The sequence below is a fragment of the Amphimedon queenslandica genome, unplaced genomic scaffold, assembly GCF_000090795.2.
Source record: "Amphimedon queenslandica unplaced genomic scaffold, v1.1 AMPQUscaffold_13072, whole genome shotgun sequence".
NCBI lineage: Eukaryota > Metazoa > Porifera > Demospongiae > Haplosclerida > Niphatidae > Amphimedon > Amphimedon queenslandica.
Window position 1 is genome coordinate 64322 of NW_003546692.1, and position 13526 is coordinate 77847.

Genomic DNA, 13526 nt, shown 5'->3' on the forward strand with positions numbered 1-13526 from the left:
CTAAAGTATAATGTATACATCAAAAGTGGATACCATATGGAGAGAATCCTTGTTGTTTACAAACAACTGAAGCTTCAGTATCAGTCCATGATGAGTCACAAATTGTACCCCATGTCTGACTAACACACAAATCAACTCTACCATATGATGGAGAGGAACTGGTATCTCCAACAATACGAATATCTCCATCAGTACATAATTCTATTATTTACAATAAAGTTTAATACTAAACCATAAATACCGTATAGCAGGAAATTTTGAGGATAACAAATTTCGCGAATTTTGCGGATTTTTTCATGATTCGCGAAATTAAATTCCTTGAAAATCAATTTAATACGGTGCAAGATGGCAGATTAGTAGAAATTTGCAAAAATTAATTCTGCAAACTTCTAAATACGGGTCATTCGCAAAATTTATTATCATCGAAAAAAACCCACTATACGGTATATATCGAGAAAAATTGGCAGAGTTTTATTTTGGCAATTGGCGGATTAATGATAAAATTGCCAAAATAAATTTGCCCTTTTACTCTAATCTGAGCATGCTCAATGACATGTGGCTCAAATAAAAACCACCAATACATTGCAATTACAGAATTGCCTATATTAAGCGCCGCCAAATACTCCCACTATAAAGTATAAAAAGCATCATCATAAAGTAGATCTACCTTTACACTTAACTCCGGCTAGTCTAGAGTTGTGGCAGTTAAGAAGATGGTATAAACTTTTATTACAGTCCAACAAAGAGTCTTCCCTCCCTGTACATTGTAATCTAGTCAACAGAATAGACAGATCACTTGAACCATAACTAGACCTATCATTTGGCATTGATCCTAACAACAAAAATAAATTCATAACAACTTAGTTAGACAATAAAGTACCAAATGCTTGATATCCTGCCTTTTTACATGCCACATTAGAATCTTCTACAGTCCAACCATCATCACAGACAGTTCCCCAAACATTGCTAATGCATACTTCAACTCTTCCTTCAAATGCAGTGGTACCACCAACCAGCCTAATATCCCCAGTAGTACAACTGGAATATGGTGCTTGTGAACCTAAAATTTATAAAATAAATAGATCAAACAGTAATAGGTTTTACTTTGGCAAATGACACCAGCCTTGTACTGCTGACACTGTTCATATGATACTCTTTCTTGTGTCTGATTGATTGAGCAGTCAAGTATTCTGTTCTCGTTGCCTTGACATTGACTACCAAACAATCTCATGGGATATTCACTGTATCTAACTGAACCAGCAACTGCAATTGCGCCTGAAATAAGGAATTTCCTTTATTATAAATTAAAATTGTACTGGTCAATACCATATGGTGAGAGTCCTAATTGTTTGCAGATTACGGTAGCATCATTGTCATCCCATTCTTCTCCACACACTGTACTCCAGACTCCTCTATTGCACACTTCAATTTCACCAATAAGATGACTGCCAGTTCCTTGCAAATGTACAGACCCATGAGTACACTTTTCTATTCTTATTATTAATAATTGTCTTATTAGATAATTTGCTAACCAATACAGTGAACTCCAGCAACTTCGTGACTCTGACAGTTTATTGATGCACCAGAAGTTGTGTGCCTTGAACAATCTAACAATGATTCCTCTGATCCTGAACAAGATAAGGCTCCAATCACAAATGAAGGATTGTCACTGATATTGAAATAATTATTAGTAAAAGACTGTGATCCTAAAAAAATTAATAATAAAATGTTAGTTTTCATGAGTATTTTTACTAAAAGGTTGTAGTCCTAATTGATAGCATACCACATTACTGTCACTAGAGTCCCATTGGTTATCACATACTGATCCCCATGCATTATTGTAGCATATTTGTACATTGCCTTCATTCATTACATCACCTCCAACAAGTCTAACATCACCATTAGTACAATTAACATATTGTGTAAAATTAGCTGGAAAAGATGTTTAAAAATCACATTATCATTTTTACTTACACATGCAGAATACTGATGCATCAGTGCTTTGTAAACAATTGAGTCCATCCATACTGTCATTTGTATGATACATACACTTCCATATGTCTGCTTCATCTCCAGTACAGTTTACTTTAATTATACCAATTGGCCACTCATAATCAATAAATACACCATATGTAGCCACTACACCTGTATATGCATGCATACATTATGTTTAGGCCTTTAAACATTCAATTTACCATAGCGTGAGTATCCTAGCTGAGAGCAAATTACAGTAGCTTCTTTGTCAGTCCAATAGCTAGCACAAATTGTAGTCCATGTGTTGTTAATACACACTTCAACTCTTCCCCTTAGGACAGCATCATCACCTAACCTAATCTCACCATCAGTACAGTTACCTATTATAAATGAACGAATAACATAATACATGGATAAAGTGTATATTTTACTTACGTTCACAAGTGACCCCAGCATCGTTATAATGAGAGCAAGTAGTGGCATCACATGATCTTGTCCTACACTCTATTAATGATTCCTCATTACCAGTACAATCAACACTAGCCATCAGTATTGGACCAACTCCTGGACCATAATGATCACTACCAGATCTTGCTCTTCCACCTATAATAATTAAATATTGAATATAATGACAATACTACACAAAACCTATCCACCTATACAAGAATAGTTATATCAAAGATTTATAATTATATTATTATACAAACCTAATGGTAGATATCCTAATTGTTTACAGACTACATTAGCATCAGTATTACTCCAGCCATTAGAACAGACAGTACCCCATGCTTCATTAATACACATTTCAACTCTTCCTTCATGAGGGCCACTACCATTAACCAATCTCACCTCACCATCAGTACAATTAGATTGCTGTACAGTTTCTGTAAGTACATTATACAGTTATCTAAAATATATATTTATAATACAAATACCTTGACAAATTAAGCCAGCATCATTATGTGATAGGCAGTTATACAAAACTGGATTGCTGTGTGTGCAATTCAAAATATGATCTTCTGAGCCATTACAACCAAGATTTGTAATACCAAATGACAGTTGTCCCTCAGTATAGCAATTGTATGTTGGCATAGCACCTAGATTGACATTAATATAAATTAATATATAAATGTATTAACCATATGAAGAGTATCCAAGTTGTCTACAAGTCACTGCAGCATCATTAAAGTCCCATGTTTGATCACACAGTGTAGTCCATGTTCTCTCAACGCACACTTCAACACGACCAGCATATGTCACTGATGATCCACTCAGTCTTATATCACCATCATTACAGGATCCTGTCGTCATTAATTAAAGGTGAAAAACATGTTCGTTTAAAAGGTTTACCTAAACATACAACACTTGCTGCATTAGCTATACCACAATCCTGAGTAATGTAACTTCCAAAGTAATGATAACAATCTATTAGCAAATTGTGACTACTGAAACAATACATATCTCCCATAACAAATGGAGCTTGCCCTTGTCCATAATAACTGCCATGTAATGATACTGATCCTACAATGAAATAATACAAAGGAAACAGGGATATTAGAGATTAAAACCTGTCATCTGATAACCAAGCTGTTTGCAAACAAGATTTGCTTCAGTTGCACCCCAAGAATCATCACAAATAGTGCCCCACATTTGATTGTAACATATTTCAACTCTTCCTTCATACTCATTGACACCACCAACTAATCTAACATCACCAGTTGTACATGAAGTATCAACAGTTGCATTACTGACTACAATAGACATTACAACTAACTTATAACATCAGCAACTTACTCTGACACATCACGTGTGCAGCATTTCTATAGCGAGAGCAATACTGTGCAGCATTATTAAATGGACATTCCCAAATACTTAATTCAGTTCCAGTACAGTTTAAATTATAAAAATGTATAGGTTCATAATAATAATAGTAATAATAATCAACCAGTGAATTCAAAACACCTGCCAGTAAGGAAAGATCTAGACTTAAAACACATGCATATAAAGCAGAATTTACCATAACGTGAGAATCCCAATTGAGCACAAACTACACTAGCATCAGCATCATCAAAGCGAGTCCTACAGACAGTCCCCCAAACACCATTCACACATACATTAATCCTACCAATAGAGCTATATCCTGAACCTGAGAGTTTAATGTCACCATGGATACACTTATCTGTAAGAATGTAATTTAGCTTTAAGTCCAAATTAAATTACCATGACAAGTTACTCCTAAATATCTATATTTGTTTGAGAAATAACTGCTGTAACAATTGTTAACTCCTTTTGAACAATTCAATAGAGAGCCCATGATGCTAGAGCAGTAGAACTTAAAAGGAAACAATGGAATTCCTGGTAAATCCAAAAATGAACTAGAATGTCCTAAAGCACCTATAATAAACATTTTTGAGATTAAATCATTACTGTAACAATTAGTTTGTGCTTGCTTTGTGAATGACCCATTGAGTTACAAATAGTTCCAGTATCATAATAATTATCATAACCATCAGTACATATTCCAAACCAAACATGATTGTAACACAATTCAACTCTTCCTTCCATTTTGCTTGTTCCATTTGATAAGTGTATCTGACCATTAGCACAATCAGAATACTCCACATCAAAACCTGTGTTTTTTTTAATGTAATAATAATAATACTTGTAAAAGATACCATGACAGGCAACTGATACATCAGTGTATACAGTGCAGGATTCCTGTCCTTGTGTACTTGAGGGACAATCCCATATATTCTCTTCATTACCAGTACAATTAAGATTAACAATGTGAAGGGGAATGACATTATAATAACGAAGTTTTCCCATTGAAATTGAACCTACCAGTCAACATTATATCAAGAAAATATAAGTAAATATACCTAATGCAGTGTATCCTAAATGTCTACAGACAACTTGAGCATCATTGTCAGTAAAATGATGATAGCATATACTACCCCAAGAACCATCAACACAAACTTCAACACGTCCAACATCTTCAGTGTTAAAATTGTATGGTATCAGCAGTTTAACACTACCTTCAGTACAATCTATTGATGCAGAATAGAATAGCAATCAAAATTAATAGACTCAAATTGGTCATACTGTGACATCTAACTGCTGCAGTGTGTCTAGCATCACACCTAGATAACTTAGTGTAATGTGTTAGACTGCATTGCTTAATACTAGTAGCAGATTGAGAGCAACTCATATCAGCTACCAGCAAAACATCTACACTAGGAGACTCAGCAAAATAAGTCATTCCATTGCCTAAGAAATAATTGTGGTGAGGGTAATAAGGATTAATAAGTTTGTAATATTTTAACTGACCAGTGTTATATCCAAGTTCCCTACAAATGATGTTAACATCCACATAATGAACATTATTTTCCCGGTAGCAAAATGCACCCCAGACCCTATTCAGACATATTTGAACTTTTCCTTCTCTTGCAGTTGTTCCATCCACCAAGCGAACTGCATAGTCTGTACAGTTATCATTTGCAACACCAACAGCTAAATTTATTCTTGATAAAATAAGTCATATTTAATATAAACTAACTTTGACAAATAGCACCAGCACCTTGAGTGTTGTAGCAAGATCCAGCAGTTGAGTAGGAACAGTTAAGCAGTGTACTTTCATTGCCACTACAATTCACACTGTAAATATGAAAAGGTAGCCAAACTTCTGTAAAATATGAGGCTTTAGCTATAGCTCCTATAGCATTGATAACACAAGGAAAGGATTAGAGTAATATTTACCATAAGGAGAGTATCCCAGCTGTCTGCACACTACACTGGCATCATTATTATTCCAATCATTGTCACAAACAGTGCCCCAAGTTCTATTAATACATACTTCAACTCGACCAAATTCTTTATATCTATCATCACCTTCTAAACGAACAGCCCCCTCAATACAAGGAGCTAATATAAGTAATACTTAGAAACAACAGATGCAGGTTATACTTACATTCACATTCAACTCCAGCATAGTATGAATAGTAACAGGAAGAAGTATAAGAATTACAGTTTAGTAGAGCAGCTTCACTTCCAGCACAGCTAAAATATGATGAATGTACAGGACCAAAACCTTTTCTAAAATTAACAGACTCAGCACCTAAAGATTAGTAGCATTATATATAATAATGTACTGTAGCAACTCTAGCTTATGAGCAACTAACGAATAGAAGTAAATCCTAATTGTCTACATACAACCTGTGCCTCACGAGTATCCCACCCTCTAGGACATATTGATTTCCAAATTCCTCCATAGCATATCTCAACTAAACCAACATACTGGGACTGACCACTTGTTAATCTAACATGACCAGTGGTGCAGTTGCTAACAGTATGAAGTGCTATGAAATAAAAAGTAATGAAACACTGTAATGTGATATATCATGTTGATACCTGTACACTGTACACTTGCATCGTCTTCGTGACTACAGTTGTGCTGCTGAACATGTATGTGAGGGCAGTCAAACACGTTTTCTTCAGTTCCATTGCAGTGTAAGTCAATAATATGAAATGATTTGAGTTTTTCTGTGAATGAACTATATCTTGCTTTAGCCCCTATTAATAATCTATTAATGATGTACAAATAGGGTTATATTATAGGTTACCTTGTCCAGAAAAACCAACTTGTCTACATACAACACTAGCATCATTGTCATCCCAATAATCATCACATATAGTACCCCAGGTCTTATTAACACATAGCTCCACTCTTTCTACCAATGGATCAGAACCACCAACTAGTCTGATGTCACCATTTTTACAAGGAACTGTTTAATCATAATTCAATTTATAAAAAAAGGCAAACCCTTACTTTCACACCTCACACCAGCATCATACTCATGGCTAGTGTATGGAATGTACTGTGGTCGTAAGGTACAGTCAAACAATGAATTTCCTGAGGAATAGCAGTATGCATACATTAATATTGGACCACTTCCTTCACCAAATTTTGTACTATAAACATACATAGCACCTATAGAATGCAAATAAAATAAATACATAACTAGGCCAATATGTACCAGGAGAGGTAAAACCTAATGCATTGCAAACTGTCTGAGCAAAGTAATTATTGTAGTAGGAGCCGTGAACAGTTCCCCATGCATTATTAAGGCAAACTTCAACTCTTCCTTCATACTTTGTGCTACCACCAATCAATCTAATATCACCATCAGTACAATTAGAATAGATGGAAATACCATGAGCTGTAAATATTAGATTATTTATTAACCATGATTAATCAATTTTAGTACATATAGTCTACCTGGACAAACAACATTAGCATCAGCCCTATTAGATGAACAAACAGGAGCATTAGCATCAATTTGACAATCAAAAATTGTGTCTTCAGTTCCATTACAATTTAAACCAGTTAAAAAAGTTATTCCATGTCTTGCATTATTCCAGGAAGAAGGAACAGCAATTGAACCTATAATGCATTATTATCATTAATGATCATAGTAATAATAGTAATTTACCATAAGGAGAGAATCCTAGCTGCCTACAAACAACACTAGCTTCATTATTATCCCAATAGCTATCTCTGCAGATAATCCCCCATGTTCCTTCAACACAAACTTCAACACGACCATAATAGTATCCACCACCAACAAGACGTATGTCACCAGATGTACAATTTGCTAATAACATAAAAGTATAATATAAACATAAACTTTACTATAGACTAACCTTCACATTTTAATTCAATGGCCCTGTTAGTACAATACTGAATACTAGAATCAAGTCCAGATCCACATGACAGCAGTGTTACTTTATTGCCCTGACAATTGAAATAAGAATAAATGATTGGAAACATTTCACTAGTCGTCCTTCTGGAGAAAGAGTGACCTACAAAAATTTTATTGTATAGCTCACATTGACAGTTTTTGTTATTATTGAAACAAACCATAGCTGTAGTACCCCAACTGAAAACAAGCAACATCAGTTTTAATGCTATTCCAATACCTATTACTACAGACAGTTCCCCAGATTCCATTGCTACATACATGAAGCATTCCTTGGTTAGGTGTAGACCCGCCATATAATCTAATATCACCATCTGTACAGTTTACTGGAATATAATAATCTAAATAGTATCAATTATGATAATACATAAAATATCATTAGTCTGCATACCATTGAGTAGACAAAAGACAGCAACTGCTCCATGGCTTACATTAGAACATAATCCTGTAGTGTTATACTGACAGTCAAATAAGCTGCTCTCATTTCCAAAGCACTGAACATTGTAAAATTGATATGGATAGTTATAATTATTCCATAAACCTCTAGCACTTTTAGCACCTACGTGACTACACTAACAACATACAGGACAAAACATAATAAAAATGTCTACCAAAAGGTGGGTATCCAATGCTGGAACAGACAACACTAGCGAAATTATTATCAATGACAGTATTACCATATCCACACACCATAACCCATGAACCATTGACACAGACTCTTATATTACCATGACGACTGGAAGGACCACCATACAGCTCTATTTTATTGTTAACACAAGAATCTATAACAATAGGACAAAAGTATCAGGTTAAATTTTATTGGGTGATGTATTCTCACTTTCACATCTGATACTCAATTCTTGATAATTGTTGCACTCACTAAACCACCAATATGGATACTTTGTTTGGTTGCAGTTACTTAGATTTGATTGAAAAGCACCACAAGACAGTTCATAAATCAAAATTGGATTATTACTAACACCAAAGTTTGAGCTTGGAAGTACTATACCACCTAGACAGCAAAATAACTATACATGTACATCTAATAAAATTAATGAATGTTACCTTGATATCCTGATTCATGGCATAAAGTGTAAGCATTTCTATCATTAGATGAAGACCCAGTACAGACTGAACCCCAAACTCCATTCTCACACACTTCAACTCTTCCTTCAAACTCTGTGGCACCACCAGCTAATCTCACTTCACCAGTAGTACAAGTAGAATATTTCACATCAGTCACTATAAATGAGTATATCAATGAAGTTATACATGTACTGTCTTACATTGACAAACAACAGCAGCATCATCATAATGATAACAAGAATATCCATTGAGTCCATTCATAGGACAGTCCCAAAGTGAAGACTCTGTCCCAGTACAGTTAAGATCATTAATGTGAATATACCATGTTCCTTCAGTATAGGCGTCTTTTATTGCAGAAGCACCTAGTAAAAAGAAAAGAATGTACTTATAAACACAATCAATTATTTGTTACCATAGGAAGAATATCCAAGCATTCTACACACTACACTTGCATCTTTTTCATCCCAAAAGTGATCACAAATTGTTCCCCAGACATTGTTCACACACACTTGAACTCGTCCGTATCTCCTGAAATAGCTACCTGAATCACTGTATAGACGAACAGTACCATTGGCACAAGGAGCTACAATAATACAATTAGCAATGGAGAATCAATAATTTAGATAATAAGCACCTTCACATTTGACTCCAACATCATAAGTGTGTGAACAGTATGATGGTATTAGTGGAGAATAGGAACAGTTACTTAGATGTGACTCCTGTCCACTACAATGAGTTAAAGACATCAGTATAGGACCTGAGCCTTGCCCAAATTCACTAGCTGTACCATATGCAACTGATCCTATATACTATGTAAATATAGGTTGTATTACATTTACATGTACAACTTCACCTAGCTCCATGTGTCCTGCTTGCCTACACACAACATTACTGTCAAGTGTATCCCAAGAGTACCGCCAAGGCCTAATACTGTCTCTTCTACTACATACAGTTCCCCATACTCTATTGATGCATATTTCTACACGTCCTTCATACTGTGTGCTACCATTAACAAATCTCACTTCACCTTCTGTACAGTCTGCCTTAAGTACATCAAAATCTTGATAAAAAAATCTAATAAATAGACACACTTTCAACTATTATAGAGTCACTTACTCTGACAAAAAACATTAGCATCTCTGTTAGTGGAACAAGCATAGCCAGCCAGACCATTTCGTGGACAAGACAGTATAGTGGCTTCATTTCCTGTACAGTTCAAGTCAATGATAAAATGTGATTGTGCACTAGAACTGAAATATGATACCACAGATCCTATAGCACCTGCATAGCACAAAACATAAAAGCTATTTGAATTAATATTGTGATACCATAAGGAGAATATCCCAGTTGCTTGCATACCACACTGGCATCATTATTATCCCAGAAATCACTGCATATACTTCCCCAGGATCCATTAGAGCAAACCTCAACTGCTCCATATGAAAGACTGGAATTTGTCTAATGGTATAATTATATTACATACATACATACATGAGCATAATAATAATAATACAAGGGACTTACCAGTCTAACTGAGCCACCAGTGCAAGACTCAGTGAATTGAATGCAAGCAGAAAAGAGCAAAATCAAAAAGACAAACTGCAACATTTCTACCTAATAAGAAAAATATTATTAAGCATTTAAAACATACACACATAGTCTAGTCTATTATCATTATTATCTACAAATAAAAAAAGAGAGAAAAAACTAAAAGAAAAACCTAAGACAAAAAAATGAGAACAAAACCAAACAAAAACAAAAACCAAAGACATAAAGCCAAAAGCAAAACTGACTGAACACAAATAAACAAAACAAAGAAAAAAGGGGGGAGAAAAAAGAGCCAAAGGAACAACCAAAACGAGAAAGAAAGAGAGAAGGAATGAGAGAAAGGAGCTATTATCTACTATGAGTTTTATTGTTACAATTATTATTATTATTACTATTATTATTATTAATTATTATTATTATGACAAAACCTAAGAAAAACCTAATAAACAAACACAATAAGAGGAAAATGAATGATGAAAACATAAATGAATAATGAGTACTTATTATTATAATTAGTATTATTATTGTTATTATTATTGAGTTTTACAGACCAACATAACATAATTATAGATATGCAACATATAAGTAAAACTTGACATGAAAATTGGTCTGAAGGAGTACATCCAACTTGTGGAAGCATCTATTATAAGTACATGTACAGTATTAAATTAAATTATAAGTCTCTAATTTTAAGTCAAATCCCTATTACAATATAAATCCATTGTTTTTAGTTGTGTCCTTTTAGCAATTGGAGTCGAAGTATGTATCCTATCAATATGTATAGCTAGCTGACTGAGGCAGGTTATGAAGTGAGAATGGCAGCGAGAATTATGGGAGCAACTTTTTCTATACAGTTTGACCTCAATCCACCCAGAGTCACCTTTACCATGCAGTGTCGTAGACTACACCAGAGACCCCTTTTCTACTTTCAAATATAACAGGATCCCAATTGCATTTGTCCAGACTGTCCTCACAAGTATTGGTGGAAGAAGATTTAGGTCTAGTACTAGTTGAGTCACAAGTTTAAGATTTACATGTAGCTCTAGAATTAGACTACCATTGGCCACTATTACAACTAGTATTATCATTGCCTTTACTCACTCCTTTAGTAGCATTATTAGATTTGTTCTTGCTGATTTTCTTTGATTTGCAGCTCCTATTTTTAGGTTGAAGGGGCCTGCAAAAGAGGCTGATTGAGAAACCAAAATCAGACAGTCTAACTGTCTAATTGGAGAAAGATAGGGATAGATTCCTACTCTGTAGTTCTCCAGAGAGGGCAAAAGGAAGCCCAAGCTCAGTTAATTGAGCATAACAACCATCCAAACTCATGACATGTGGTTCTTTCTTGTCCACCAATTTTTTACTCTGAGACAAATTGTGCAAGCTTCACAACACATAAATAGGATTAGCAGTTTGATTCAAATTTTTGCTAACACACACATATACACAGAGAGGATGAGTGGATGGTCAAGAATGAGTGAGTCACACTTAAAACTTAACGTTAGGTAAGGCACTTAGATCAGGAATTGCAGTATGCCATGGCAAGGGTAATTACTTAAAACTACTAAACTACTTCATGCAAGACTAATTTACTACACTATTTTTAAAAATTTGATCAGAAAGTCAAAAAAATTTAATAATATTTTTATTAGGGGCCTTTAACTTTATTTATATCTGTGTTTCCAATTTGACATAATACCGTATAGACCATATATTAATTTTTGCGGGGATTAAATTTCGCGATTTTTGCATTTTGGAAAAATTTGCAAAATTAAAATCCGCAAAATAGCATGCTGATTGTATAGTAGATGTGGTAATTACATTAAAATTGCAAAATTTTTATTCGCGAATACAAAAATGTAGCCAAATTGCAAAATTTCATACCTGCAAAATATATGACGTATACTGTAGAGCCTGAAATTACATTAAACAAGGCTTATAAATAACATTGTTTAACTTGATCTGCCGTTTTTATGAAATGATTGGACAGGATTTTCCACAGGATTTGTACATATTCCTCATGCAAATTGATAAGATTACAAAACAAGAATTAAAAATTGAAATTTTTTCCTGATACATTATACATGTCCTTATGTTGTGTAGAAAACTATAGTGAATTCCGATCAAGTTTAGATTTATTTATGAATTTTTAAATTTGCTAAAAAATTGGACTAAAGTCCCTTAGGACAAAAATTACTATAAGAGATTTTCAATTTTATAAATTTTCTGATACACATGTATCCTTATGTTGTGTATTGACTTTGAGTTGATTCTAATAAAATTTGGATTTTTAATAAATTTTTGAATTTAATCAAAAATTGGGCCAATGACCAAATGCTATTTTGGCCAAATTTTGTCCAAAATGGCTAAAATGCTCTAATTTTATAATTTTTCTGATATGTACATATGACTGCCCTTATACTGTGTATTAACTTAGAGTTGATTTTAATCAAAAATTAATTTTAAAACTTGTTTCAAATCCAATCTCTCTCCTCAATCTTATTTCCAAACTCCTCAAAAAGCACATATTCAACATTCTACTAAATCATCTTTTCTCTAACAACCTCCTCTCTGATTCCCAATTTGGATTCCTGCCAGATAGCTCCACAGTATCTGCTCTTGCTGCTTGCATGTACTCAATGCATTCTATCTACTTTCGATGCAGGCTCATCTCTCTGTGGAATTTTTTTGACATTAAAAAAGCATTTGAGTCTGTAAGTCACAGTATCCTTTTGTCTAAACTTCAATCCCTAGGCATTCCCTCTCACATCCTTCACTGGCTTTTCTCCTATCTTTCTGACTGGTCACAATGTGTATGCGTTGGTAATGCTATTTCTCCTCCCTCTTCTGTATCCTCTGGTGTTCCCCAAGGCTCCATCCTAGGTCGTTACTTTTGTTAATGACCTCAACCTTTTCCCAATCTCTTCTATTTAAGTGTTCCTATAAGCAGATGACTTCTTCTCCTACATACATTACCTCCTCATTCCGATATCTCTCCTCTCCAGTCTGATCCAGATATCATTACTTCCTGGTTCTACTCCAATTTTTTCTCTGTAAATCTATCCAAATCCAAATACATGTTCTATTCACTGAGCGTCAATAGTCATTCGGCTCTCTTCCCTCTCTGCTGTTATCAAATGTTCCTTTTGAGAGAGTCTACCT

The 13526-nt window shown here is 34.3% G+C and overlaps 1 protein-coding gene across 1 annotated transcript; it reads right to left on the minus strand.

Moving 5' to 3' along the window:
- Window positions 1–19: 19 nt before the first annotated feature.
- Window positions 20–10426, minus strand: LOC100637429 (deleted in malignant brain tumors 1 protein-like). The gene is made up of 46 exons (XM_020001460.1): window positions 10341–10426; window positions 10145–10274; window positions 9933–10097; window positions 9670–9876; window positions 9451–9618; window positions 9229–9399; window positions 9017–9178; window positions 8796–8972; window positions 8569–8742; window positions 8342–8512; window positions 8122–8289; window positions 7892–8071; window positions 7675–7833; window positions 7464–7625; window positions 7250–7414; window positions 7008–7190; window positions 6800–6961; window positions 6594–6755; window positions 6382–6543; window positions 6153–6329; window positions 5942–6088; window positions 5731–5895; window positions 5531–5686; window positions 5302–5484; window positions 5077–5241; window positions 4854–5021; window positions 4650–4811; window positions 4425–4604; window positions 4195–4368; window positions 3992–4153; window positions 3769–3936; window positions 3543–3725; window positions 3325–3495; window positions 3114–3275; window positions 2910–3071; window positions 2682–2858; window positions 2410–2577; window positions 2196–2354; window positions 1975–2145; window positions 1753–1932; window positions 1533–1706; window positions 1327–1488; window positions 1105–1275; window positions 881–1060; window positions 668–832; window positions 20–201 (listed from the first exon to the last, which is right to left on the minus strand). The coding sequence occupies exons 1-46, from the start codon at window positions 10422–10424 to the stop codon at window positions 20–22; spliced, it is 7686 nt and encodes a 2561-aa protein (XP_019857019.1). The 5' UTR covers window positions 10425–10426.
- Window positions 10427–13526: the final 3100 nt, after the last annotated feature.

What these genes read in the sequence shown, in the direction of transcription:
- LOC100637429 (XM_020001460.1), bottom strand. Translation starts at nt 10,424, where the DNA reads ATGTTGCAGTTTGTCTTTTTGATTTTGCTCTTTTCTGCTTGCATTCAA. An exon ending in TGCTGGTGTGAGGTGTGAAA is followed by an intron (nt 6,756 to 6,799) that starts GTAAGGGTTTGC and finishes ATGATTAAACAG; the next exon opens with TTCCTTGTAAAAATGGTGAC. An exon ending in GGCAGGATATCAAGCATTTG is followed by an intron (nt 833 to 880) that starts GTACTTTATTGT and finishes TTTTGTTGTTAG; the next exon opens with GATCAATGCCAAATGATAGG.